The sequence below is a fragment of the Botrytis deweyae genome (assembly GCF_014898535.1).
Source record: "Botrytis deweyae strain B1 chromosome Unknown BDEW_010, whole genome shotgun sequence".
NCBI classification, from domain to species: domain Eukaryota; kingdom Fungi; phylum Ascomycota; class Leotiomycetes; order Helotiales; family Sclerotiniaceae; genus Botrytis; species Botrytis deweyae.
Genome location: NW_024066217.1, coordinates 50,072 through 77,127, shown reverse-complemented (window position 1 = coordinate 77,127; position 27,056 = coordinate 50,072). Strand labels below are relative to the sequence as shown.

The 27,056-nt window shown below is 43.0% G+C and overlaps 6 protein-coding genes across 6 annotated transcripts; 4 read left to right on the top strand and 2 right to left on the bottom strand.

Annotated features, from left to right (window-relative positions):
- Positions 1 to 7,100: 7,100 nt before the first annotated feature.
- Positions 7,101 to 8,353, top strand: EAE98_005116 (uncharacterized protein; the record flags this gene model as incomplete). Its single annotated transcript, XM_038952737.1, is given in 4 exon segments — positions 7,101 to 7,198; positions 7,209 to 7,394; positions 7,709 to 7,847; positions 8,024 to 8,353. 4 exon segments carry the CDS (start codon positions 7,101 to 7,103, stop codon positions 8,351 to 8,353), a joined length of 753 nt encoding a protein of 250 aa, XP_038810579.1.
- A 974-nt stretch (positions 8,354 to 9,327) lies between these two features.
- On the bottom strand, positions 9,328 to 10,320 carry EAE98_005115 (uncharacterized protein; the record flags this gene model as incomplete). Its single annotated transcript, XM_038952736.1, has 1 exon — positions 9,328 to 10,320. The coding sequence occupies one exon, from the start codon at positions 10,318 to 10,320 to the stop codon at positions 9,328 to 9,330; it is 993 nt and encodes a 330-aa protein (XP_038810578.1).
- A 535-nt stretch (positions 10,321 to 10,855) lies between these two features.
- On the top strand, positions 10,856 to 18,369 carry EAE98_005114 (uncharacterized protein; the record flags this gene model as incomplete). The annotated part of the gene is made up of 5 exons (XM_038952735.1): positions 10,856 to 10,920; positions 10,983 to 11,047; positions 11,106 to 12,054; positions 12,107 to 17,885; positions 17,932 to 18,369. The coding sequence occupies 5 exons, from the start codon at positions 10,856 to 10,858 to the stop codon at positions 18,367 to 18,369; spliced, it is 7,296 nt and encodes a 2,431-aa protein (XP_038810577.1).
- Positions 18,370 to 19,481: 1,112 nt separating this feature from the next.
- Positions 19,482 to 20,674, top strand: EAE98_005113 (uncharacterized protein; the record flags this gene model as incomplete). The annotated part of the gene is made up of 5 exons (XM_038952734.1): positions 19,482 to 19,637; positions 19,742 to 20,351; positions 20,403 to 20,447; positions 20,503 to 20,554; positions 20,632 to 20,674. 5 exons carry the CDS (start codon positions 19,482 to 19,484, stop codon positions 20,672 to 20,674), a joined length of 906 nt encoding a protein of 301 aa, XP_038810576.1.
- A 418-nt stretch (positions 20,675 to 21,092) lies between these two features.
- Positions 21,093 to 23,048, bottom strand: EAE98_005112 (uncharacterized protein; the record flags this gene model as incomplete). The annotated part of the gene is made up of 3 exons (XM_038952733.1): positions 21,093 to 21,781; positions 21,900 to 22,759; positions 22,825 to 23,048. 3 exons carry the CDS (start codon positions 23,046 to 23,048, stop codon positions 21,093 to 21,095), a joined length of 1,773 nt encoding a protein of 590 aa, XP_038810575.1.
- A 2,068-nt stretch (positions 23,049 to 25,116) lies between these two features.
- On the top strand, positions 25,117 to 26,759 carry EAE98_005111 (uncharacterized protein; the record flags this gene model as incomplete). Its single annotated transcript, XM_038952732.1, has 2 exons — positions 25,117 to 25,462; positions 25,513 to 26,759. 2 exons carry the CDS (start codon positions 25,117 to 25,119, stop codon positions 26,757 to 26,759), a joined length of 1,593 nt encoding a protein of 530 aa, XP_038810574.1.
- Positions 26,760 to 27,056: the final 297 nt, after the last annotated feature.

The window sequence follows — 27,056 nt, the reverse complement described above, 5'->3', positions numbered from 1 at the left end:
TTTCTAATCCTCTCAAAGTATAAACCCGATTCTGGCAAAAAAAAAAGTATTAAAATACAAGCTCGATTGAGATCTAGTGAAGAAACTTTCCCGATTCTCGTTTCAATGGATGTCGCTCAACTCGAGATATCGGAAGGCAAAAAAATGACTCGAGACGAAAGACCAAAGCGTGAACGACAGGAAGAAACTTGGGGAAATGGAAGATAAGCTGTTTTGACATGCAAGCATTAGCCTTGAAAGTTTGATAGTTGTTTGAGGTAAAGGAGTTCTCGGTGAACTACGCACGGAAGAAGTGTAACAGGTCGGGTATGATCAGACGAAAATTGTGAGCAATTGCCAATAGCAAAGATGTTTCGTTTTGCAACTTGACAATTACCAATAGTGATAGCTTGAACAGAGCAAGTGAAGGAATGCTATCGGCAGTTGTGCTTCACAGATTGTAATGAATGTATTGGGGTGTTTCGGTATCCCTGAGGAATGAAATTCGTTTCGTTTCGCGGTGCATGAATTGAGTTGCACGGAAAGTCTGATTTGATAGATGTCTTCGTCAATATGCCGTCAGTCAGTCGAATAAGTGACCTGCACGAATTGTATAGTATGGAATTCGAGATGGTTCTCTCAAGGGGCCGAACAAGAAAAAGGAAAGAGTAAGGCAGTTGCTGTTTTAAACGTCAAAGTCGGGTATTGATAACCACACGATATGTAAGATATCCTGGACAGCTAATTTTGTGATGGAAGAAATTGAGATTGTGATTCCGCCAAAGGGGCATGCCAATGAATGAATGCTTGAATGCAAGTGAATATGCGGCGGGAGAAGTATCGTCTGAAATATTGTGATATTATTGTCGAATCCGCCGTCCGTCTCAAGTTTGCCTCTTCCCTTTTGTCCCTTTGGTTGGCGTGAGTATACCGGTACGTCTAAAGAAAAAGAATGAATGTGGTGTAGAAGTAAAGGGATAGAATGGGAGTGAGTGTGGGTGAAAGAGTGGAATGAGAGAATGGAGGATTGAGCGATTGATTAATTGATCGATGGGGGAGAAGAGGGACAGTACGTCGTTTAGTTTCTCTCTCTCTCTCTCTCTCTCTCTCTACCTAGTATCTACTCTCTCTCTGTGTCTCTCTCTCTATCTCATTGCAGATAGCCAAGGTTCCTTGAGAGTTTGCCAAAATGCAATCCAATCAATTTGTTGAATTGATATGGATGGATGGATGGATGGATGGATGAATAATTAATTAAGAGGATTTGGATCAATTGATAAAAAGGGAATTATGCATGAGGTATCTGTAGGTACCAGGCCAAGGAAGGTTTTGTAAATAGAACCTTGCCCAATATGTACTAAGGTTAAAATGTGGCCCCCCCGTTCCTCTTCTTTTCTTTTCTTACGCCAGTGCCACATCACACATCACTCCTCTCCCCCCCCCTACCCGAGTCAAATTTCTTTCTTTACATCCATCTACCAGGGACTATGTACCGTTCATCTGGTCTCTCGAACCGCTGCCATACCCCTGATAAATCGCATTTCTTTAAAATGATTTTGTTTGTTTACATTATTGCCATTTGGTGACAACGCATTCAATAGTACACATTGTCTATGGTTTACCCAGATAAAAATAAGATAGCAAGTGGGTTGAATTACCTAGATGTACTCCGTCTCGAGTCCGTAGACGATGGTAGGAGAATCAATCTTAACTCGGAAGTGAACAACAAGTGAGTACATGTAGTCCTCGGACTCCGTGAATTCGACAAACAATGGTGATGGTGGCGGGTGGTAAGATATACGATGAAGGGGGAGGCAAAGACAGAAAGGGTTTTGTGGCAGCTAAATGAAGATGAACCGACTGGTGAGGTGGTATGCGGGTATGGCCTCCAATGGGAAGTGGTGATATCTCTCTAGGGTTTTTCTTCAGCAGTTACCAAGATGACTCTTGTGCAAGCGTATATAAGTGAAGCGGCGGCGTAGAATGAAGCGAATCAATTAGAATCTTTCAAAATGCGTGTGAAGAGATGAAAGAGATCTCTTACTCCCTTGTCATACATATTCAACCGCTGATCGAGCCGTCTCATAGGTCAATTGTAACCAAACCCCTTCCCTTCCACGGTTTGTGCCCCCAAACTCTATCTATTATCTTAGCATATCGTGAACGTCGCGACCGGCCCTCGAAAATAAGCTTCGATGCAACTACGTTCTGCATACTCCTGAAACTGAGACTTGATGATCTAGCGGCACGGCTAACCATTTACTCCGTAGATTGATTCTTTGGGCTGACTTTCCATTTGCCTGGAATCAAGGAAGTCGCTGTATAATAGAAGACGATGTGTCCGTTGCTGTTAACATGATCATCAGATGGTTCGGGATTTTCATCAACCTTGGAATGGATTTGTAGAACATTGATAACTAGGCCGAGATTTACTTTTCTTGCAACTGTTTGATGTATAATTATACTTTCGTGCATCACGATTTACTTTTGGGGGATGAGCATCAGATGTGTCACAGTAAGGGTTATTTGAGGTTTCAAATTCGTCAGAAGAAAGCATTATAAAATACAGAGTACGGACGGAGTATACACGTGAGAATTGTTTTGATTGTAATGTAATTTTGACTTATTTCAAATTAGATGAGATGAGGTGAACTCAGAAATGTAGACCCTCGCGTCGATGAATAAGACAAAGGGGGTGTCAAATTCACGAAAAAGGGTTCGTTAAGTATACCTGAACCTGTGAACTAGGGTTTGACTTGCTTGACTTGCTTGACTTGCTGGATCACGACAAGCGTGCTACACCACAATACCTACAGTATTACTACTATAATACTAGACCAGAGACTAGGTACCCAGTTAGTCGTAGTCTGTAGTCGTAGTCTGTAATCGTAATATGCAATGCACGGGACGGATTTCACCCGCGAGCGAATCAAATATCAATTGTACCTGAAAGTATCTGAGCGTACCTGACACTTGACCAAGTTAAGACATTCTTGACGGTTAACAGCTTATCAATTGCATTTTTCCTCTTTTTTCCTTCTTCGGTCCTCTCTCCCCTCAGCATGTTCCGAACATTCATCCAATCATCCTCTTTCGGCAAGTAGGTCGATAATTTACTCGACTATACACTAACGTTCATATCACGCCGGTGTAAAAACAAGAATGTACGGAGAACAGAGTACTCGTACAGTTGTACAAATTATAGATGAAGAACATCTTTATATGAAACAAGAAGTCAAGAGCTATCCAAGATAATTCGTTATTACAATACTACTTTACGAGGATTTTAAGTTCAATTATCATCTCATGAACGCATCCAGCCAGCCTTCATCGCCAGAGTTTTCCGTTCATAGTCTGCTCTGCCTCCTCCAAGGTCGACTGCGCTTCCCCTCCCTTTCTAGAATGACCCCATGAATTCATCTGATTCATTACTATCACCAAAAGTGCTCGGGAAGTGGATATCAATTTCTTGTCTCATATATCATAAATCATCGGGGTACTTGCTTTTTACATCCTATGTCTTACTTTACTGTCTCAACATCAATCGAAAAGCTCACGAACCATTCATTCACAGCATTGATTCACATACTGTGTGTATACAGTAGTCATCAATCAGAGGCAAAATGCTTGAAGTCTCAGTGAGTGATGGGTGACGGATGACCGAGGTTTCATTCACCCCTTGATCCTAGCCGATATAAGATTCGTCTGGTGGTCCACTCAGTCATAAGGCCCGAGTTCCGACCAACTTCCAAGCTTCGATAGAATTACCCAAACAAGTACCCAAACAAGTATCAACCTCGAGGTATCGAAAAGTATATGTTCCGTACAAACCGTTCTAAGTACACACCGAGAAACCTTACATAGACAACTTGTTTACTATATCGTAAAGTTTCGACACAATATCCAAACTCCCTGTTCGGTGTAATTCTTAAAGCATACAGTATTATATACATCATCGCTGCTCATGAATCCTTTTTCACGTCTGCTTTGAACATGATCCGTCTCACCAATCAAGCATTGAGATCGCCAGGAAAATTATCAGGCTGAACGATCTACCACCTCCATTTGCCTGGCCAGGAATGGTAATTACTTTTTTCATTCCCGGTTCCAATCATCTTAATACATGGCGATCACCCAGGCCTTTGATTACCTGCCAGCAGAAATGGAACGGCCGAGACAAGAGAATCACGGAAATGAATTCTTTCCCGAGCGGGGCGAAGGCGGGGAGGGAAATAACATGACGTTTGAAATCTCTTGGGAGCTGAGCGCTCCGAATCCTTGGGTTCTTTTTGTCAACTACGGAGTATGTAAGAGCCCTTGGTGTATTGGTCCTTCTAGAAGACTTGCAAGGCTACTCAGTCAGGCCCATTGCTACTCAGGGTAAAATGATACATCGCATTCGATTTTCACAACTCATCCCTCTCTTCCACCACCATACCCTCGGAGATTTGCGTTCTGTCCCGAAATGATTTGATTCCGAAAGGGAAACGCAATAATAACACGCGTCAATGAAAACAATTAGCAAACCACTACGTATTTCTGTCGAATTGGCAAAGGCACAGATGCTGCAAGTTGCCGCTTTAAATTCCAACACCTGCAGTGCTGTGAACTCCTTCAAAGTGCACACCATATATTTGTGCCAGTAATGCAGGGTACGGACAATGCACATCGATAAGCTTACAGCAAAGCCTTTTCTCTATAAGGAAAGTCCTCACATGCTCAGTTGACAATATAGGCCCATCCATTCTAATCACCATTTTCGAATATCGGGAAGTGCTCAATTCTTGTTTGATATCTAAGTCTAGATTTAACATAACGTGGATATTCTTGGTTCATGTATAACTAGGATTTAAATAAAGTGCTAAGTACCCAAGTATCGGCATGCGCCGTTATCTGCCAAATACCTAGTAGCAGAGGATATCAGGCCGGTTGCATTGCATGATAATGGCGAGAGCGGGAAGATGCCGAGGTGGAGAGGATCAGGTAGGCAGATCTAGTGAATCCGGGGAAAGTTGCCCACCATAAGTTGTTTTTCTTTTTTCTTTCCTTTCGGAAATCAACCTACCTGCTAAAGAAATGATCATCTTGTGGTTTGAGTCCATGCTATATTTTGAATGGACGATACCTTCTTAATACCTCACATCCAAAATTTCACGATCCGGCTGCTTTGTTAACCTAATCTTCTTGGCCATAAAGGCTTACGTACCTCCATCCCTTCCGAAGCTTTCACTTCACGTTTTCTTCTCAAGCGGGATATCAATCATACATATCGAAGTGCAGTGCGACAATCAGGATTCGCGGTTAAATCCACATACTCGTACGAGTGCCCATACGAACATCAAACTCCCGTGAGCACAATTTCATGCTGTCAAACCCCAGTACAAGAGATTATGTATCAGTAGGTAGTCTAAGGACGCTTGCATGCGGGGTACTACGTCGTGAGTGTACTTAGTCAAAGCACAGTTTTCATACGTTTCATGGGCCCGGGTTTGATATGAGTTTGGTAGTCGAGTGATAGCACGAATGAGGTGAGGTGCACTAACATGGTTGGTGTAGAAAGAATATTCGAAAGATTGCTCTTCGTTTGGATAGAGATCAAAGAAAATCATTTTAAAACTAGTGTATAATAGTAGTACTCCAAGACAGGTTGTAAGCTGTAATTATATCTCAAGTTATCAACTTCGGTGGTATGCAATTTGCTGCATCTGAATACAATCTGCTGTTGTTGACCAAAAGAGTTCCATATCGTGTGCGTGTATGCTAGGACATGTTCAGGTATATTGCAATATTTGCAACCACTCAAACGTAAATCTGAGATTACAATCTATTTGTAAATTGATACTCCAAAGGCTCTTTTGTTGACGACAGGTAACCAAACGATCTTCGGCCTCTGAGGCAACTAGTATAGCAGTATAAGATAAGTTTTTCCGTCGGTCTGAGTTCGAAATCTACACTCATGCCATCTGACTTTGAGGTTCGCTGGTGTCAGTAAAGGAGAAAAGTAAGACAAGCAACAAAACTTGAAAGTGTAATGATTGTTGAGTCTTATCACTCGCTCTCATTTTCCCAAATTCATTCGTGTGAGATCCGCAAGATGACAAGGTATACAGCCGGATGATTTTTATTGAATGAGTGCATCTCATTGAATCACGATATGTACTCCGCTATGCACCATGCTGTGACATAGACGACAGCATCGCTACATTCTATTGTACCACACACTTTCTTGCTGCTTCGCTTGTTCAATGAATCGTGCAATTTGCATACAATTCATGATTCATGATCACAGAGGAGGGGTCTGGTGACACACCTTGGTAGCTTAGTTTCTTTACGGCTCTAACAAGCTTTTAAAGTGATTGCAGACTTAATCTATCTAACTCTAATTCTTAACAGCATCCTGTTTGATGCTTTGAAGTGGGTGAGATTTCAAGTCTACCATTTCTGCTCATTTCCTGGAGTGATAGAGTCTCATCAATATGTGCTCTCTAGTTCATACTCGCTTTGCTCCCATGCTGGAGTTCCTATTTGGTCTCATTACATAAGACAATATTGCGTGGACATATTCGATCCATATGTGTTGGATTGCTTGCTTGCTTCGTAAAATACAGAGCAAACATATCATTGTTTATGTCTAGCCCCACTCATCCGATGATATCTTATTAAATCGATGGAAGATGAAAGATGCTAGGTGGGCCCATCTTATTTTGTCCAAACCTCTACTTAGGCCTCATGGAAAGACTGCAGGAAAGCTTAAATCGACTAGAGGTCATGGAGAAACCAATACCAACAGCCGTCGTGCAGTTTTCTCTTTCGATAGAAACTCCATAGTGTAAGACGACAAGTGTCGCACTGGTCGCCGACGCAAGCCGGCGGATTTGATGCCTGGTTCATTCTTTTACTCATCAAGTTCTTCCCTTTCTGGAATGAAACGATCGATATGGCCAGTTGACAAATGGGCATCATTCTATATTTCGCAACACTGATGTAGATTTGCGATGAGTATAAGCGTAAATGTTAATGGAGTACTTCACGCTCCAATACTCATTCATGAATCTGTCAAATATTCTTGACCTGAGAACAAACTCTTACACGATATTATTGTTCTTCAAAGACACGTTATCATGGGTACTTCTGAGTACTTCAACCAGTATCCCGAGTTTCCAGCCGATCTCAACGTTGCCAGCATTCCAAGTATTTCATTCAGCCAACTCAAAAAAATGTGAATGAAGGGTCCGAAAAGGTCTTCAGGTATGCAAAGAATTTGGTTTCTTCCTCTTGGAACTGAGAAATGGCGATCAAGGTGAAAGTTTGCTATTCGATGCAGAGAAGGTGTTTGTCATTACTAAATCAACACTTACTCTTGATCATGAAGTATTGAAGAAATGCGCATATCAACCCGCAAAAAGTATCTTGGGGTAAGTTTTTATCTCATCTTACTCGTTATTGAAGTGTTCACTTGTGGGTGGTGAGAATCCCGGGATATTTCACAACTTTCCATGTTTTGTGATAAATTTAATCTCTTCTTGACTCTTGAGGAAGACTGAAACCTCGTAAGGTTTGGTTGATTCATCTTATACTATAAAGCCAAATTTCGCAGCACTTGAATCAATTTTTCAAGAGATACTGCTAATTTCAGTTTCTGCGGAGATCCGTTCGTTTGGGCACCCACTGCTGATTCAACATTTTAAGTTTGGGAAAAAAATGAACGATTAACCTACAATACCTTTAGATATGAACCTCCTGGTATATTAAAGACCGACGACGGAAAACCCGATAACATAGCAATGCATCCCCTCGGGCAAGACAACATACTGGAACAAGTTCACCATGTGCAAACCCCTTGCCATTCAAAACTCACCGTGAACAATGTAAATTATTATTCTATCACGTCCATGGAGTTCTGAAAGTCATTTTAACCCACCTTGAAGAACATCTGGGTCTCGCATCTGGTATCCTAATGTCCCTGAATACTTTAGACAAGGAATCGGATATTTCTCTACGTATGCTAATTAATCGTGCTCAATCATCTACAAAAGATCATCAGATCACATTGGGTGGCCATACAGATATTGGAACCATAATGATGCTCTTCAACATCGCAGGGGGTCTACAAATTCTTCCCTCCTCAGCAGAAAACTGTAACGAGAATTGGCAATACATCCGTCCGGTCCCAGGCTGCGCACTGATAAATACCGGAAATATGATGGTCGAATGGACAGGTGGAATGTTACGGAGCTCACTCCATCGTGTTGTTACTGCGCCGGGAAAAGGGGCGGGCGTTACGAGGCTGAGTTTAGCATATCTGTTGAGATCGGGAAAATGCTTCAATGGACAGGTTGGAAGAAGGAGAATAGGAGGAGAGAATTCTGAGTGAGTGGAGTGCTTGGAGGGCAATTTGGATTATAAAAGGGGAGTTGGAACCAGGTACAAGAGGTGGGAGAATGGTGGGTAAACTCAATGGAGAGGTAAAAGTTTAATCGATTTAAGATGAAATGGGATTTGGATCAGAGTTACTTAGAGACGATGATGGGAAATACTTACTGAAAAAATGTCCTTTCACAGGCCTCATTCGTCATTGTCGTGAGCGTTCGGCTATTTAACATAGTGCAGATGCTGGTCTGCTAACAAAAGTAAAAGCGTCAGCCGCACGCAATACTTGAACATCGCTCTCCATAATGTATTGCCCCGGTAGATTCAAGGTAGGGATTCAAAACCACTTAAGCATATAAACTAAGCAAGATGATTAACCAGAGCGGATTTTCCCTTGCAATCGTTCCGCCAAGCTCAGCTTCAGTATGCAATAGTGGAATGGGCAACAAAGAGATTGGAGAAATGGCATCTATATGGAATGAAAGCTTGGGGTCGAAGATGAATGTCACCTGGGATATATGGTGAGCAGAAAGTGTATATATAAAAATTAGAGGGATTTCGGGATAGGTCCAGGTTGGTCGAGTTCTATGAACCAGAATGCTTGATTGAATGCAAAACATACTTCTAGTCGATTATATCAAAGAATGTAGAATTGAGAGTGAAGTCAGAACCTGGTGCGTTGAGAGGACACGAAACATAGAAAGTATATTAGTATATGGAGAGCAATTCTGTACTAACAGAGAGGCTCTCATGGTTCTTATAGATACGGGGAAGAGGAAGAGGGTTGTGACTATTGATTCATCCACACCCGCAAAAGCTTCCGTAACCACCTAGTACGATTCTGCTCTGGAAAACAATGATATCATGCAATTGTCGATTGGCATATGATGTATCTTACAAATCGGGGACGATATCCCACAGAAACCAAGCCCCTAACCAACAACACCTAACGCCACGCCTTTCCTGTACCATGTTCTCTTAAGATTTCTTGTTCATCGAGAACCCTCTTGTCATGAAATCCCCACCCTTTTGATTCTGTGCATTGTATCCGGTATTCGAGAACAAACTCTTGAGATTGTCATTCATCCCCAACTTTCGTCTTTTGTTTCGTTCCTCTTGCTCTTCCAAAACTTTGGCTGTTAGATTTGCCGCTGATGCATTTTTGATACCTGAAGGTACCGTGGATGGTCCATTATTTGACTTTGTTGTCGCTGGACCATTTCCTTTCTCTTGCATTCGAGCCTGGGTCTTGTCGGCCACTCCATTTTCTTTCGCTCGAGATTGGCTTTTGTGAAGAGAGTCTTCTTTCCCAGTTTCCGAGGGGACCGCAGACTCTGTTTCTGTCGCGTGCTTTCTTTTCTTCTTTCCCCCTGGAGCTTTTTTCAGCGAATGAGTTAATCCTCCTTCCTTCAGCTTACTCGCTCGCAATGCCAATCTTGAGCTATCTTCTTTCGATATGGGAAGTATAGATATGACATTCTCCGCAGTATATCCCTCATTACACTCCACACATGTATCACTTTTTAATTCTTTGATCGCAACTTCTGAGAACGCATGTCCACAAGGCACTAAATAGACAGCTCTGGTACCAGCTCCCAACTCCTTACTGGTTATAGGACATATCCTTTTTTCTTCCTTATCTTCCTTGACCGTGGAGAACTTGACTTCTACAATATCGCGAAGTCCCTTAACTCGTCCCTGCAGAATCTCTTCCTTTTCCCTTATGACAGAAGCGGGGACATCATCGTCTTTAGGAAGTAATTGTTCGAGAATGGCATCTTTGTTGTAGAGCGTTCCGGCGCAATCGGATACGATAGGCGTAGTGAGAGGTTTATTGGAGAGAGGACAATATGTCCAGGCGTGTGTCTGTGATTCGTGAAGGGTAGCTTTTAATTCTGAAGTATTTGGATTGCGGGCGGCTTCTTTTACAAGTTCGCGACGAGTAGGAATACTTCCACCATCGTTACCCATGACGAGGAAATAGAAGTGCTCTGTATTGGTATAAAATTCAAACCCTTGAAGATATGGAACGAATGGTTTTCATGGAGCGACTTTTTGATGAGTGAGACGAAATAATAAGTCTTTTTTCTTTTTTCGACGTAGGAAAGATGGATGGTTTGACATTTTGACTGAGGCGGTCTTTGAAGTGCTTGAGGCGGTCTTACCGTTTTACTGATAAGATCGTTATCGCCACGCACCGTATTAGTGAATGTGTGATTTAGCGTACTTTTCACCTCGAACTCGTCTGTTCGGCATCAAACCATCGAGCTCTCCGTCATTAACAACTACCCAGGTATCTTATAAGACAGTGAGCATTTCAAACTCTTTGCCTGCCCATAATCGAATTGCTGGTCTATTCAAACACAACTACCACTACGAAAACAATTACTCAGCTGGATAGCCGCACAAGGACGAGGACGAGGACGAGGATGGAATGCGCATAACACTGTTGCTGGTTGAACTGCAAACTCACCCATTGAGAGAGAAGCTCTGAAAAGAGGCCAAAATGTCACAACAATCTAATCAAGCATTTGATGCCTTGAATCGCATTGTGGCAGATTTACGATCACGGTTAGCTTGACGCAACTGAGTATATTGCTATGCGGTGTTGGTAGCTAATAATTCGGATGTAGGAGTGATGAACAACGAAAGAGAGCAGCCTTGGAGTTGAGAGAGTTGCTGGAGGTGGCTTCCAGAGGTGAGGCTCTCATTTCATACTAGTCTTTGGGACGGGAAACTAATCAATGTTCTGGTAGACTTTCCCCAGGAACGATACACGGAGTTTTCCAATATTGTCAGTGGAAAAATCACCAGCCTCATCGGTCACCATGGAGATGTTGAGCGAACCGGTGGTATATATGCTATCGATGCGCTGGTCGATTTCGACGGTATAGAAGTCGGACAACGAGTCACTCGATTTGGACAATCCCTTCGAAATATATTGAGAGGGAAGGATCTTGCTCCTATGCAACCGGCGGCAATGGCATTGGGGAAGATGTGCCGGCCTGGAGGTTCGTTGGTGTCGGACCTGGTGGAGAGTGAGATCAAAACCGCCCTGGAATACTTGCAGTCCGATCGAATCGAAGAAAAAAGATATAGCGCGGTTCTGGTTTTGCGAGAATTGGGCAGAAACTCTCCAACACTGGTTTACACTTTTGTTGGACTAATATTCGATCAAATATGGGTAGGTTTGAGAGATCAGCGACTTCTCATCCGACAGACTGCAGCAGAAGCTATAAGTGCATGCTTCCAGATAATTAGGGAGAGAGATCCAACTCTACGACAGACATGGCAGGCAAAAATATATGATGAAGCTGTTCAGGGTGTGAGACAAGGGACTGTGGAATATATCCATGGATCCCTTCTTGTAATTAAGGAGCTTCTTCAGCAAGGTGGTATGTTTATGCATGAGCATTATCCGGAAGTGTGCGAAATTGTTTTCCGACACAAAGATCACCGAGACGCACAGATTCGTAAAACCGTTGTTATGCTGATACCCGAATTGGCGAACTATTCCCCTACCGAGTTTGCTCAATCCTACCTTCACAGGTTTATGGTGTTCTTATCCGGTATGCTCAAGAAGGACAAAGATAGAAATGACGCATTTCTGGCTATTGGAAATATCGCCAATGCTGTCAAAAGTGCTATTGCCTCTTACCTAGATGGAGTTTTGATATATGTCAGAGAAGGCTTGTCGCTGAAGTCGTAAGTTATGCCGGAATCTCATGTAAACATGCATGCTAACCATTCCTTTCAGAAGGCGACTCGGCACAGTGGACCCAGTCTTTGATTGCATCAGCAGATTAGCAGTCGCAGTTGGGCAAACCCTCAGCAAGTATATGGAGGCACTTTTAGACCCCATATTCGCATGTGAGCTAAGTCCCAAGTTGACTCAAGCTTTGGTGGACATGGCTTTCTATATACCACCAGTAAAGCCTATCATCCAAGAAAGACTGCTGGACATGTTGAGCAAGGTTCTCTGTGGCGAGCCATTCAAACCCCTTGGAGCCCCTACACCAAACAACATTGCCGCTGCGCCAGTCGTGCCAAAAGACTCAAAAGACCCACAAGCATATGAGCACCGCCAAAGCGAAATCAAGCTAGCCCTTAATACTCTTGGCAGTTTTGACTTTTCTGGACATGTTCTAAACGAATTTGTGCGTGATGTTGCTATCAAATATGTGGAAGACGAGAATCCAGAGATTAGAGAGGCAGCTGCTTTGACGTGCTGTCAACTTTATGTCCGAGATCCTATTGTTAATCAAACGAGCCACCATGCTATTCAAGTTGTTAGCGAAGTTATTGAGAAATTACTTACCGTCGGTGTTGGAGATCCGGATCCTAGCATTCGAAGAGTGGTTCTAGCTGCTCTTGACGAACGATTCGATCGACATCTTGCCAAAGCAGAGAACATTCGAACTCTTTTCTTTGCTTTGAATGACGAAGTATTCCAAATCCGTGAAGTCGCAATCACAATTATTGGCCGCTTGACGCATGTAAATCCTGCATATGTCATTCCTTCTTTGAGAAAGGTCCTCATTCAAATGCTCACAGAACTCGAGTTCTCCGACGTAGCGAGAAACAAAGAAGAAAGCGCTAAACTGCTTAGCTTGCTCGTTCAAAACTCACAGAAATTGATTAAACCATATGTTACTCCTATGATGGATGTTTTATTGCCTAAAGCTCGCGATCCTAGTCCAGCTGTGGCCGCCACAATTATGAAGGCTATCGGTGAACTTGCCTGTGTTGGAGGAGAGGGCATGATTCCATTCATCAAGCAACTCATGCCTATAATCATCGAAGCTTTGCAGGATCAAAGCTCTTCTGCCAAGCGTGAAGCTTCTTTACGAACTTTAGGTCAATTGGCAAGCAACTCAGGATATGTCATTAAGCCATATCTGGAATACCCTCGACTTTTGGAAATCTTGCAAAACATCATTCGAGGAGAACCACAACGAGGACCATTGCGACAAGAGACTATCAAACTAATGGGTATTCTTGGTGCTTTGGATCCATATCGACATCAACAAGTTGAAGAGCGATCTCCAGAGATGCAATTACGTCTAGAGTCAAACCAGATGACTGATATATCTCTTATGATGACGGGACTGACACCTTCCAACAAAGAATACTTCCCAACTGTTGTGATAAATGCTCTTCTCAACATCTTGAAGGACCCATCCCTTAACCAACACCATGCTATGGTTATCGAAGCCATCATGTCAATTTTCAGGACCTTGGGACTAGAGTGCGTTTCTTTTCTTGACAAGATTATTCCTGCATTTTTGTCTGTTATTCGAACCTCTCCACAAACCCGTCTTGAGTCATACTTCAGTCAATTAAGTTTGTTGGTAACCATCGTCCGACAGCACATCCGTAATTACTTACCAGAGATTGTTGTGGTACTTCAAGAATACTGGAATGAGTCTCCGCCATTGCAAGCTAACATACTTCACCTTGTTGAGGCTATCTCGAGATCACTAGAAGGCGAATTCAAGGTTTATTTGGCTAGCCTACTGCCACTTATGCTGGGCGTGCTCGAAAAGGATACTACAACAAGACGACTTCCTTCAGAGCGTGTGCTACATGCTTTTCTCGTGTTTGGTCCTAGCGCCGAGGAATACATGCATTTGATCGTGCCTGTTATCGTTAACGTATTTGAGAAACCTCAGCAGCCTTCATTTATCCGAAAAGCCGCGATTGAAACTATCGGTAAGATCTCAAGACATGTCAACCTGAACGATTACGCCTCGAAAATCATACATCCCCTCTCGAGAGTTTTAGCTGGTAGTGATAGCTCATTAAGATTGGCATCACTTGATACCCTTTGTGCTCTAATCTTCCAGCTCGGAAGGGATTATCTACACTTTGCCGGCACAATCAACAAAGTTCTCAATAATCACCAAATTCAGCATCAAAATTACGAACTGTTGGTTAGTAAACTTCAAAAGGGAGAACCTTTACCGCAAGATCTGAGTGCTGAAGAACGTTATCTGAATCAATCCGATGAAGTCGACTTCTCGGATGTTTCGAATAAAAAACTGGACAGCAATCCTGTCCACTTGAAGGCTGCTTGGGATGCAACAGGGAAATCCACCAAGGAGGATTGGCAGGAATGGATGCGCAAATTTAGTGCATCCGTATTATTGGAGTCACCAAATCACGCACTTAGGTCATGTGCTCAATTGGCATCGGTATATCCACCCCTTGCAAGAGAACTGTTTAATTCCGCTTTCGTCTCATGTTGGGGAGAGCTATTCGAAGGTTATCAGGATGATCTGATACAGAATATTGAAATGGCGATCAAATCTCCTCACGTCACTCCTGATCTTTTGGGCATCTTGCTGAATCTTGCAGAGTTCATGGAGCACGACGATAAAGCCTTACCAATTGATATAAGAGTTCTGGGACGAGAGGCTGGTAGGTGCCATGCTTGGGCCAAGGCTCTTCACTACAAAGAACTGGAGTTTTGTCAAGATCAAACAAGTGGAGCTGTTGAAGCATTGATCCAAATTAACAATCAGCTACAGCAGTATGATGCCGCAATCGGTATTTTACGAAAAGCGCAACTCTACAAGGATGGTATCACATTACGAGAGACTTGGTTCGAGAAGCTCGAGAGATGGGAAGAGGCTCTCGAGTTTTACAAGAGGCGCGAGGAGGATTTCCCAGACCAAGCAGAGACTTTCGATGTTATAATGGGTAAAATGAGATGTCTACATGCCTTGGGAGAGTGGGAATCACTCTCGGCCTTGGCTGAAGATAAATGGCATACCTCGTCACTCGAGATCAAGAGAGCCATTGCTCCTTTGGCCACAGCAGCTGCTTGGGGTCTCAGAAAGTGGGATCTTATGGATGATTACTTGAGTGTCATGAAGAGTCATACACCAGATCGATCATTTTTTGGAGCAATTCTTGCCTTGCATCGCAATCAATTTCGCGAGGCTGCCCTTTTCGTCCAAAAGGCCAGAGAAGGATTAGACACCGAATTGAGTGCTTTGGTTAGTGAGTCTTATAATAGAGCCTACACGGTTGTTGTTCGGGTACAGATGCTTGCAGAGTTGGAAGAACTCAGTATATATAAGCAGAGCAACAATAACCCAGCCAAGCAGGAAGTTATGCGTCAAACCTGGGAGACTCGTTTGCTCGGATGTCAACGAAATGTTGAGGTTTGGCAGAGAATGTTGAAGTTGAGAGCTTTGGTCATAACTCCAATGGAGAACATGCAAATGTCAATCAAATTTGCGAACTTATGTAGGAAGTCGGGAAGAATGGGCCTGGCCGAGAAGCACCTCAAAACTTTAATGGGCGGCGATGAGAGCCTGGATGTGGTATTACCTCAGATTGTGGAGAATGCAAACGGAGATCGACGAGTTAGGGTTTCAAATAAACATATTGAAGCTCCGGTTCAGTATGCTATATTGAAGTTTCACTGGGCTGTCGGCAAGCAATCTCAAGCATTGGAAGCTCTCAAGATATTCACATCTGGTCTGGCAGAGAAACTACAACAAGCACAGATCGCAACTCAAGGGGGCATCATAAATGATATGCATGCCATGAACCTTCACAATGGTACGAACGGGATGATGAACGGAAATGGTTACACTAATGGTCTCGGAGCAAATGCCCACAGTCTGCTAACGCCAAAGGGCTTGGCTGATCATACCACACTCCTTGCTAGGTGTTGTCTTAAACAAGGAGAGTGGCAGGTTGCCCAGAAGAAAGGTAACTGGCAAACCGACAATCTTAACGATATCCTTGCCTCGTATAAAGCAGCCACTCACTTTAATCCACAATGGTACAAGGCATGGCATGCCTGGGCTTTGGCAAATTTTGAAATTGTTCAGGCTGTTCAGGCAGACCCCGGGCATGAGTTACATGATGTAAATGGTGGTAATGTCGTCGTTAATCACGTCGTTCCTGCTGTCCGTGGTTTCTTCAAGTCCATTGCTCTGTCGCAAGGAAGCTCTTTGCAAGATACATTGCGTCTTCTTACTCTTTGGTTCGCTCATGGTGGCCACGTAGAAGTCAATCAAGCCGTTACCGAAGGATTTTCTTCTGTTAGCGTTGATACTTGGTTAGAAGTCATCCCTCAACTTATCGCACGCATCAACCAACCAAATGCTCGTGTTCGCGCTTCCATTCACAATCTACTTGCAGATGTTGGCAGAGCTCACCCGCAAGCGCTAGTCTATCCATTGACAGTCGCTATGAAATCCGCCCCTAATACACGTCGTTCACGATCAGCCATGCAAATCATGGACAGTATGCGGCAACACAGTCCGAAATTGGTAGACCAAGCAGATCTTGTTAGTAAAGAGTTGATTCGTGTGGCAGTATTATGGCATGAGCAATGGCATGAAGGTCTCGAAGAGGCATCCAGACTGTACTTCGGCGACCACAACATCGAGGGCATGTTCAACACACTCGCGCCTTTGCACGATATGCTCGATAACGGACCGGAGACCTTGCGAGAAATCTCCTTCGCTCAAACATTCGGTCGTGATCTTCAAGAGGCTCGAGAATGGTGCATTACCTACCAAAGAACGAAGGATCTTGGAGATATCAACCAAGCTTGGGATCTGTACTATCAAGTCTTCAGAAGAATCGCACGCCAGTTACCGCAACTTAACAATCTTGAGTTAGCTTACGTGTCCCCCAAGCTTCTCAATGCTCATGATCTGGAGTTGGCTGTCCCTGGAACGTATCAAAGTGGGAAGCGTATCATATCGATTGTCAATTTCGATAGCAACTTCAGTGTTATTTCTTCCAAGCAACGCCCAAGGAAGCTTAGTCTTAAGGGAAGTGACGGTGTCGCTTATGTATTCTGTCTTAAGGGGCACGAAGATATTCGACAGGACGAACGTGTTATGCAATTGTTTGGTCTCTGCAATACCTTACTCACCAGCGATTCGGAGTCATATAAACGTCATCTTAACATACAGAGGTATCCTGCCATTCCACTGTCCCAGAATTCCGGTCTTCTTGGTTGGGTGCCCAACAGTGATACTCTACACGTCCTCATTCGGGAGTACAGAGAAAGTAGGAAGATCTTGCTCAATATTGAACACCGTATCATGTTACAAATGGCCCCCGATTACGACAATCTCACCCTCATGCAAAAGGTTGAGGTCTTTGGTTATGCTCTCGATAACACAACTGGTCAAGATCTTTATCGTGTTCTTTGGCTAAAGAGCAAGAGTTCTGAGTCCTGGCTCGAGAGGCGTACAAACTATACTAGATCATTAGGAGTGATGTCTATGGTCGGATACATTCTTGGTCTTGGTGATCGTCACCCTTCGAATTTGATGCTCGATCGAATAACAGGTAACATCGTTCACATCGATTTTGGAGACTGTTTTGAAGTTGCTATGACTCGTGAAAAATACCCCGAACGAGTTCCGTTCAGATTGACTAGGATGTTGACATATGCTATGGAAGTTAGCAATATTGAGGGAAGTTTTAGAATTACCTGCGAAAACGTGATGAGAGTATTGAGAGAGAACAAGGAGTCTTTGATGGCAGTTCTTGAGGCTGTAAGTTTGATTCATTTCTTCTAGAGACACATTGCTGACAAACTAGTTCATCCATGATCCCCTCCTTAATTGGCGTTTGAACGGTGAAGCTTCACCTGTAGGACCCAACTTCCGATCCGAGCGCCGGGAATCTATTATTGCTGCTCAGAATCGTAGACCTTCAACAATGGATGACTTTGTTCAACCTGCAGCGTTAACTGCGGACGCAGGAGATCCTATAGCAGCTCCAGGTGGCCCACCAGCTTCGCGTCCTCGTGCAAGAACGAATTCCACCACTCAAGGCCCTCAGGATATGGAGGCACATGAAAACCAGAATACGAGGGCAGTGCAAGTACTGGTGCGCGTCAAGGAGAAGTTGACGGGACATGACTTCAAACCAGACGAGGAATTGCCATATATTCAGCAAGTTGACAAGTTGTTGATTGAGGCAACGAAGTTGGAGAATCTTTGTCAACATTATATTGGTTGGTGTAGTTTCTGGTAATTCTTGCACTGAGAGTGATTGGCGAATGGGAGTACCAAACAAGATTTACTTGCATATCCAAGTTATTACATGATGCATGGGCAGGGCGTTCAGGAACGGGACTTCGCGATATATGGTGGGTAAATCTGGTCTATAATGCGAAGTGAAGGGAGGGAGAACTGTGTAATACTCTTGTGCATATAAACAACCGGGTTTAAAGTCATATAAAAGATTGTTAACCGCTTTACATTGTTATATTTACGGCAGATTGGAGCACGGGGCGTTGGGAATTAGGGGTTTGAAGCGATTCATATGTTAGTTGAGAGTCGATGGCCATATTTCTAGGATCATACTTTCAATCCAATCAAGATAAACTCGAATGAACTAGTCAAAATCTGGTAGTAGTTTATTGTTGTGAAACTTGATGATACCTTGAATCGGAGTGAGGGGTGATGGTTTTTGTTCTTTCAATATTAATTATCGCATGTTTGCTCGACAAATTTGATTCGAAAAAAGTAAATAACATTGGGGTGTGTTCTCTGTCCGAAAAAGTATTGGGTGGAAGATGCATTCATGATTGTATTTTTGAATATGCATCATTTTGAACCGAAGAGAACATTTCGAATGCTTGTCTTATTATAATTACAGCAATGATGTTGTCCTCTCTGCCTCCCTCGTTAGTTGGACAGAGACCTCCCCATTCTCTTACTTAATTGACTTTAAACCAGAGAAGCAGATGATAGCAGAAGGGAGATTGGCTAGCTAATAAGCTGTACATTCACATCAAGTATTCACTATTTTCTAATCCATATGGCCCTAATGTCGAAATGAAAAAGAAAATTTGAAAGTTGCCGATCAGGAAATTGTTTTATTCACGCATGGTATGCATTCATCCATATACGGGACAAACGACAAAGTCTATTATTCAAATTTTGGTTTGCTAGAGATCGAATCTTTGACCTGTCACTTTTGCTCGCTTGTTGTACTTATAGTAAATTTTTTTTCCTTATTTCGCATGATTTCTATATTCTCACTTGGAAACCAACTTTACTACAATTTTTATCTACCAAATACATCGCTACCTTACCACAGCTTCGACCTACAAGGAAGAGACATTTAAATCCTTTGTAACGATGCCTTTGGTCCCGGATTTTGATCTTTACGAGGCTCTTGAGGTCCCCAAGGATGCATCCGCACAAGATATCACAGCGTCGTACCGTCGACTAGCAAGAGTTCACCATCCAGATAAGAATCTTGACAATACCAATGCCACTGCCAAATTTCAAAAGGTGAGTTAGGGATATTATCAGGCCGTTCAATGCATCAAACATCACTACGCTACCGCTCATACTTCACTACATAAATTGACGTAGCTAACTCGATGTGCGCATAGGTACAAGCTGCTTACGAAATACTCTCTGATGAGCGTCAACGCAGAGAGTATGACCAACCAGTTCTTTCCAACCTATCTAGTGGATTCGGAGAGCAGTACCACCAACCAGAAGACTATGAGTATGAGTATGATGAGATGGAGGAGATGATGTTCGACCAGTTTTTCCGCATGTTCTTTACTCGCGCATCACGAAGACCCAGCTATGACCGATATGCTGAGTTCGAGGCTGAAATGGAGCGTAGAGAACGCGAAGATAAATTGAGGAGAGAAGCAGAGGCTGCCTGGGAAGCTAACCAAGCTGCTGCCCGACTCGAAAGAGCGAGGCGAAACGCTGCCGAAAAGGCCAAACGTGACGCCAAAGCCGAGGCAAGGAAAACAACGGAAGACGCTGCAGCTAGTCTGAAAGAGAAGATTGAGATGGAATATAAGTTGAAGATGGAACTCATATTTTCTGCCAACGATTGTGTCACGGATGCTGAGAAGCAAGTATGCTGCGAGCATTGTTCTTTTTGGCCAAAGGAACAAATGAAGAAGAAGTTCAAGTGTTTGACTTGTGGCCAGAAGAGAGGCACGACACAATATAAATGCCCATACTGCGCCTTGATCATCTGTCAGTTGTGTCTTAGTGCAAAACGGTTCACAAAGAAACTCTAGAAATTAGGTTATCAACTGAACGAAAGAAACCGCAGATCAGAACGAGTTCTTTGTAAGTCCCATATTACTCCCCGATATCTCAAGTCATGGAACTAATAGTTCTTTAGATGTTCTATGCTGTGACAAACGTACGATATGTAAAGCACGGGTAGAATTATGGTTGGTAGTCATGATCGGTCGAAGGCGAAATTTAGTAAAGCTCCAAGAACATTGAAGTTGCTTCACAATCTTCACAGTCCCAAGTCGGAGAAAGAAAACCGGGGAGAAACAGCTGCTTAAATCACGGGAATATTGACACATCTTTGGTCATTACGGAGTGAGCTTTTGAGGTTTCCCGCTGTTTGCATGATGTTTCAATTCCCATTTTGAATAAATATTCAATAAGTCAGGTATACCAAATCGAGAACAACCTATAGATATGGTATCTTATCCCAACCAAGTGAGAATCCCGAGAAAAAATGTATCACTAGACTATGGACTCTTGATTCAAACTAGGAATTGGATTGTCACCGCAGTTTCGTGCCGTATCAGTAATTAAGATTACAATTTTTTATCATCTTTGATGATTGTCTTGCTCTAGATCTGACGTGCTGTCATAGCCCAACTTAATTCTCAAGAATGACCACAAAAGATACTAGAATCTCTTTTGAATCGCCATCTGCTTCGAACCATTGACAATCCCCCTCAATTATGTTCCTCACCAAATACGACCGTGGATTTGCTTCATATCCTTGACATTGATGTTTCTCCAGAACATGGTTGAAATAAGAGTGACGAAGTAAAGACAAGTGGCACAGATTAACATCAGCCTTTGAGTATCCCCATAGGCTCGGTTTATAGCATTTCTTGTGTCACTTCCTAGTGGATAGCTGGACTGCACTACCAAACTACCATAAATTGATGTGAAGTCGGCTTGAGATGATGCAGGAAGAAGTTCGGCGAGCTTGACAGGGAATATGCCAGTCCAAAGTGCAGCTGCAATAGTGGATCCGATGGCCCCACCAATACTGGCAATCATCGCTTCCATGGCAAGAATAGCGGGGATGTGTTGGTGAGAGGAGACAGCCATGACGGTCATCTGTTCGCACATAACCAAGGTTCCACCACCGAAAGCAATAAAGATTTGACACATTACGATATATCCAATATTGGTATCGGGCTGACGAAATTTAATCAAGAGGCCGACAGCGAGAATAGTGATAGGCACACCGAAGTAAAGAGCCAGCCACTTGAGGCGTCCGTTGAATCTGATAATAATTCCAACGACCAGTGCCCAAAAACAAGACCCAATTGTGTAGATGTTTGAGATGTAGGTGGCATTCGTAACAGATTGATTGAATACGACGATAAGCATGGAATAAAAATACGAGTCCCAGATGTACCAAGCTGATTGAAGTCAGAATCTTGCTAAATTATTATTGCTTCTTGTGAAGGTCTCCAATGATCGGGGCTGTTGAACATCCTGATTCTAGGAAGCGAGGTCGGGTCAGAGAAAGGTACATACCGCAGTAAAGACTAGCAACCATTGTATAGGTGAAGAATACTGTTCGATCCCTCATCAAACCCCAAGGAATGAAGGTTACTGGTGCAAGGTACATTTCGTATAGAGCAAAAGCAACGATTAATAGACCACCAAAGATAATGAAGCAAATGACTAACGGAGATTTCCACTCGCCCTTCTGATAGCTGTACAAGCTGAATGTTAGAAGAAACAGAGCAAGGCCAGCAGCAATCAGCAATAGACCAATGACATCGAACTCCCTGCAATAATAAATAAATGATTCAGTCCAAGTTCGTCCACTGTCAACCTTTTGAATCAAGCCTTGCTTTTCGGCCTTCTTTTGATGATAGTAGAAAAGTCCGAACAAAGGTATACAGATAATTGGGAAAATGATGGCCCATATACCGAAACCCCATCTAAAACCTATCGTGTTCAAAACACTTTCAGCAGCAGGTCCATATGCCCAGACTGTAGCAATCCAAGGTGAAGAAGAGAATGCAATCCACCAGGCTCGGTTCTTCAGCTGGGTTGTATCGGCGATAAAGATTGTAAGCGTGAAGTCAATTCCATTGTAACCAACATAGTAGAATACTTGAGCTGCGCAGTATGTTTTAACATCATTACATCCGGCCATCATAACCATACCAAGAGTAAATGAAGCGACCATGACACAGAAAGCTTGGGGACGACCCCAAATATCCATGAGTTTCGCATATGGTAGTTTTATGAGACCAGCTATGAGACTCGAGATGATGGAAGTTGTTGCCGTGAGGGAGTGGGCCTGGAAAGAGGAGGTTACATAGGGTGTAAGTGTGCCGGTCAATCCGGACGCGAATGTCAACAGGAATTCAATAATCCAGATTCTAGATTAAAAACCCTCAGTAAAAGATTCGACGAAAACATTTTTATAATCACGGGCTATACTAACAAAATGTAGGCCAGAATCAAATGATTTCTAGTCCATACTTGGTTGATGGCTTCAGCAGCTTGCACGCCATGCTGAAACTCTTTGTTGATGACCTCGCTGTCATTTTCCGAGAGAACATTGGCTGTGGTTGTAGGCGTTTTTTCTTCGTCTACGGATGAGGTATGGGCTGTATCTTCCGCAATTGGTACCTCATTTGGAGTGAGATTATTGAATCGAAACCTCATTTTGCAATCGCCTGTTGGCTGAGAAACCAATAATTCAAAGCTGAAAGATAATGGAAAATGTAGCTATTGACGAAGAATAGAAAAGAGAGACTGAAAGTGTATTTATTCTGAACACTTTGAGAAGTGGCAATATAGACAACGCTCCAGATCACAATAGTGGAAAGGAAAAATTTGAGCGCCAAGGAACACCCAACATTAATTTTTCGCATAATTCACCGTTCCTGTGCAGCTTTAGGCCGGTTGACACGGGGACTTGCCTACTATGCTAGACCCTAGATAAAATGTCGATGACATGTCCTGGTCATTGCCCCAAATAAGTCTCAATATCGTGCAGCGTGCAGTTTGACAAGCAAGCTTAGTTTGGAGATCGAAGTCCGTCCACATGCTCAATCTGATGGATGGAGCGAGTGGATCCAACCAAATTAGCCGCCGGCTTTATCCCCATTTTGATCTTATCAGATCATCAAATCGTGTGACTAGTTGTTTCGTATGACTAAAGCTTATGTAGAGTCGGAGAAGAGATGGTCGGTTGGTTTGAAATTCGTTCAACGATAATAAAACCAAGTACCCCCAACGCACTCAGCATCATATATCAAACAAGCAGGTCACTAACCCTGCAGCCGACATGAATTCTATCTTGAAAAACTGAGATGAATGTTGGATGGTAAATGTTGAGTGAGGACAAGTAAGACATTGTCGAGCTATGGATGTTGAAAGATAGATCGATAACGTGAAGAAATAACTAAATCTGCTATGTGGCATTTGACTTTGCGTGGCTAGACCATTAAAAGTTCCGTCTGCCCCTCTCGGATTGAGACCCTCCCCTATACTGAGCAGTGAGCATAGAGTTGAAAAATGGATCGTGGGGCAAGATATTACAAGCGTGAGAAATTATCTGGATGTCGGAATTACACTCAAACAACCAAGAAATTGGTTCAAGGCGCAACCTCCAGGATGGTCCAAATAATCTCACCAGTAAAAAAACTCTCGAAGATCTCCATTGCAGTACCATATTCAGTCTAGTTGGACCAAATGGTAACTCAATCCTATCGCCGCAATGAACTTCTTGTGATGGCATGAGAAACAGTCGACTTCAACCATGAGCATTGGGTATCGTATCTACCTATACATATGTTTGAATCCCAGGACTCATACTTTAGTCTTCACTTGAATTTGCTTGCCCTTTCCTTGTAGGCAATATCCAGATTTCGTACACCCTACACCGTCTCATCTCGTTTTATCAATCACATCTTATCAGATGCTCATTTGTGTCCCATCATGAGTTGCGCCAATAGTAGCGCTCAACATATCCCACTCTTATCAGATGGGATACCACAAATTTCAAGGTGGGACTTTGTCAAGCACTTCACCACAAGTGGGTTTTGGGCCCGAAGGACTGCACTTTCGCATGGTTTGACCCTTCGAAACCAAAGTTCTCATCTGCTGAACGGGCATCGAATCGTCTCCCAAGTTCCAACGGATATATCCAGGCGATAGTTGAGTTCTTTGGGTTAGATTGATGTGATAAAATACCCAATTTCATGTGAAAAAGAGTCTTAATTTTTCTTCCCTTTCGCATTCGGTTAGATTAAGGTTAATTAGTGCGAGCATTCTAGTATGGATTGTCTAGGTAGTCAGGTGTACTCGGAGAACAAAAAAGTCTTATCTGATCTAATCTGATCCGATCTAATCTAATAAGACCCCAACTGGTGCTAACCATTCCGCGCCTGCATAGAAACATCGATAGATTGAAATGTAGACAAATAACCTGGCGAACGAACAATGAACTGAACTCTTTTGTTGAAATTACTCACGCCTTTTATGACTTCTTACTCAATTCTAAGAACATAAACTGTCGTTCTTTTCACAAGACCCAAAATGACACGGTAACCTTAAGCATGCCGATCACGCGTTGTTCTAAGCCGTTGTTTATCCGTGCTCGAGCCGTGCTACAAATGCAGTAGACTCTACCTCGGCACGTGCTCGTCAACTTCAATTACCTAGCCATCACTAAACTTCACTCCTCATAGCAACTGCGTCTCCGCATTGCAATTTCTCTTGACCAATCATGTATCCACCCCTTCGCATATTGCTTCCTGGTAAAGGAGCTCTATTAGGCCCTGTGATCAAGGACAAAACTACGAACGTATCAAAATGCTATCGCTTTTCAAGAGTACCGTATGCTTTACCACCAACAGGTAAAAGACGATGGCGAAAGCCGTTCCCGCTCCCTTCAAACTTCTCATATGGTTCCGAAAATAATCCGCAAACTTACAACAAGCCGTCTATTCCATGCCCGCAATCCCCGCTACTCGTATCACCAGGCAGCTCGAGTGAGGATTGTTTACAGTGTAACATCTACATCCCACTTGGTGAACCGCCATCAGGTGGTTGGCCAGTGTTCTTCTACATTCGTAGGTGTCATCTCCATGACGATTTGAGGATCTATGACTAAGAAATTCAGATGGTGGTTTCCTTCAATACGGCTCGAACAACTCAGACGACCCTTCTTCGTTATTGGCCGAGACAGATGTGAAATGCATTATTGTATGTCCCAATTACAGACTCGGAGTTTTTGGATTTCTAGCTGGTAGAGAACTCTGGGACGAGACTTCAGCTGGAAACTTAGGACTCTGGGATCAACGAGCTGCTCTTGAATGGACATATGAAAACATCGGGTTCTTTGGTGGCAATAATGAGAATATCACAGTCGGTGGTTTATCAGCTGGTTCTTATTCCACATTTCATCAACTCGCGTACGACATCGGCCCCAATTCTAAACGCCAAATCATTCGTAGAATCATCCAATGGTCAAATGGATGTGGAGTTGAGCCCAAACGAATTTCTGAAGCTCAAGAACAATTTGATGATTTACTTTCTGTTTTGGGAATATCTCGGTCTTTGAGCGCAAAGCAGACCGTGGAAGTTCTTCGCACTAAAAGCTCTGATGAATTAATAGTTGCAGTTGGAAAAATGAAGCAGATTTTCATTCGTCCGGTTCTCGATGGAGAGTTCATTTCGAAGGATTTGTTCACTAGAATCTATGATGGTACGTTCGGGAAACGATTCAAAGAACTTGGCATCAAAACCATCATCGGGGATCTTACACAAGAATATCAGCTCTATAAAAACGTGTTTCCGCCGCATTCGTATGAGAGATTGATTGACCGTCTTTCATGGGATTACCCACGAAGTATCGCCACGGCCGTTTGCGCTAAATATAAACCGGACCACACTTCTTCAAACTACCCGAAGGAACATTGGATTGAAATTTTTGGTAAATTGTATGCTGACATGCAAATACATTCTACTATGCGTGGCTTCCTCGTCGCAATATCTTCTGATGTCCCAATTCAGAGTATCAATCGATACAGAATTGATTGGAGAACAGAAAGTGTGGATAAAAGGTTGCCTAAAATTGTTGGAGCCACTCACGGGACGGACATGTCAATATGGTTTTTTGGGAACGGGGATCTCTTGAATGACAACGAGAAGGTCTTATTGAGAAACTGGTTGAAGCCAATGGCTGATTTCATACAAGGTAATGACTTCATTTGGGGTACACGGTCGATCAAGGAAGTGAGATTTCTTACTTCAGATGGGAAGATTCAAATCAGAGATGACGATATATTTCAACAAAGTCTGGAATTGTGGAATCTTTCGAGGGAGGTCATTGAATCTCAAATTCAAATTAAACAATCTAAAATATGAGATCTCAGATTCTTTTTGTTGATATTACTGTAGTCATCGAGGCGATTTTACTCAATTTCTCCTGTGTATTGTAAGTCTAGTAACGGTAATTGACTTCAATCAAAGCATCAGCTATCTTCGAGTGGTTTCAGGTAAGCAAGTAGTACCTTGTAGCATTCGAGTTCATAGTCGTCAGCCACTGAGAGACAACTTGGTAGAATATAGAGTGCTCGAAGATAAAGTAGTCGAAAGAATAAAGTGGAAGTGATATTTGCGTGTCACAAAAGCTAATGTGAATCGCGAGAGGAGCTCAAGTTT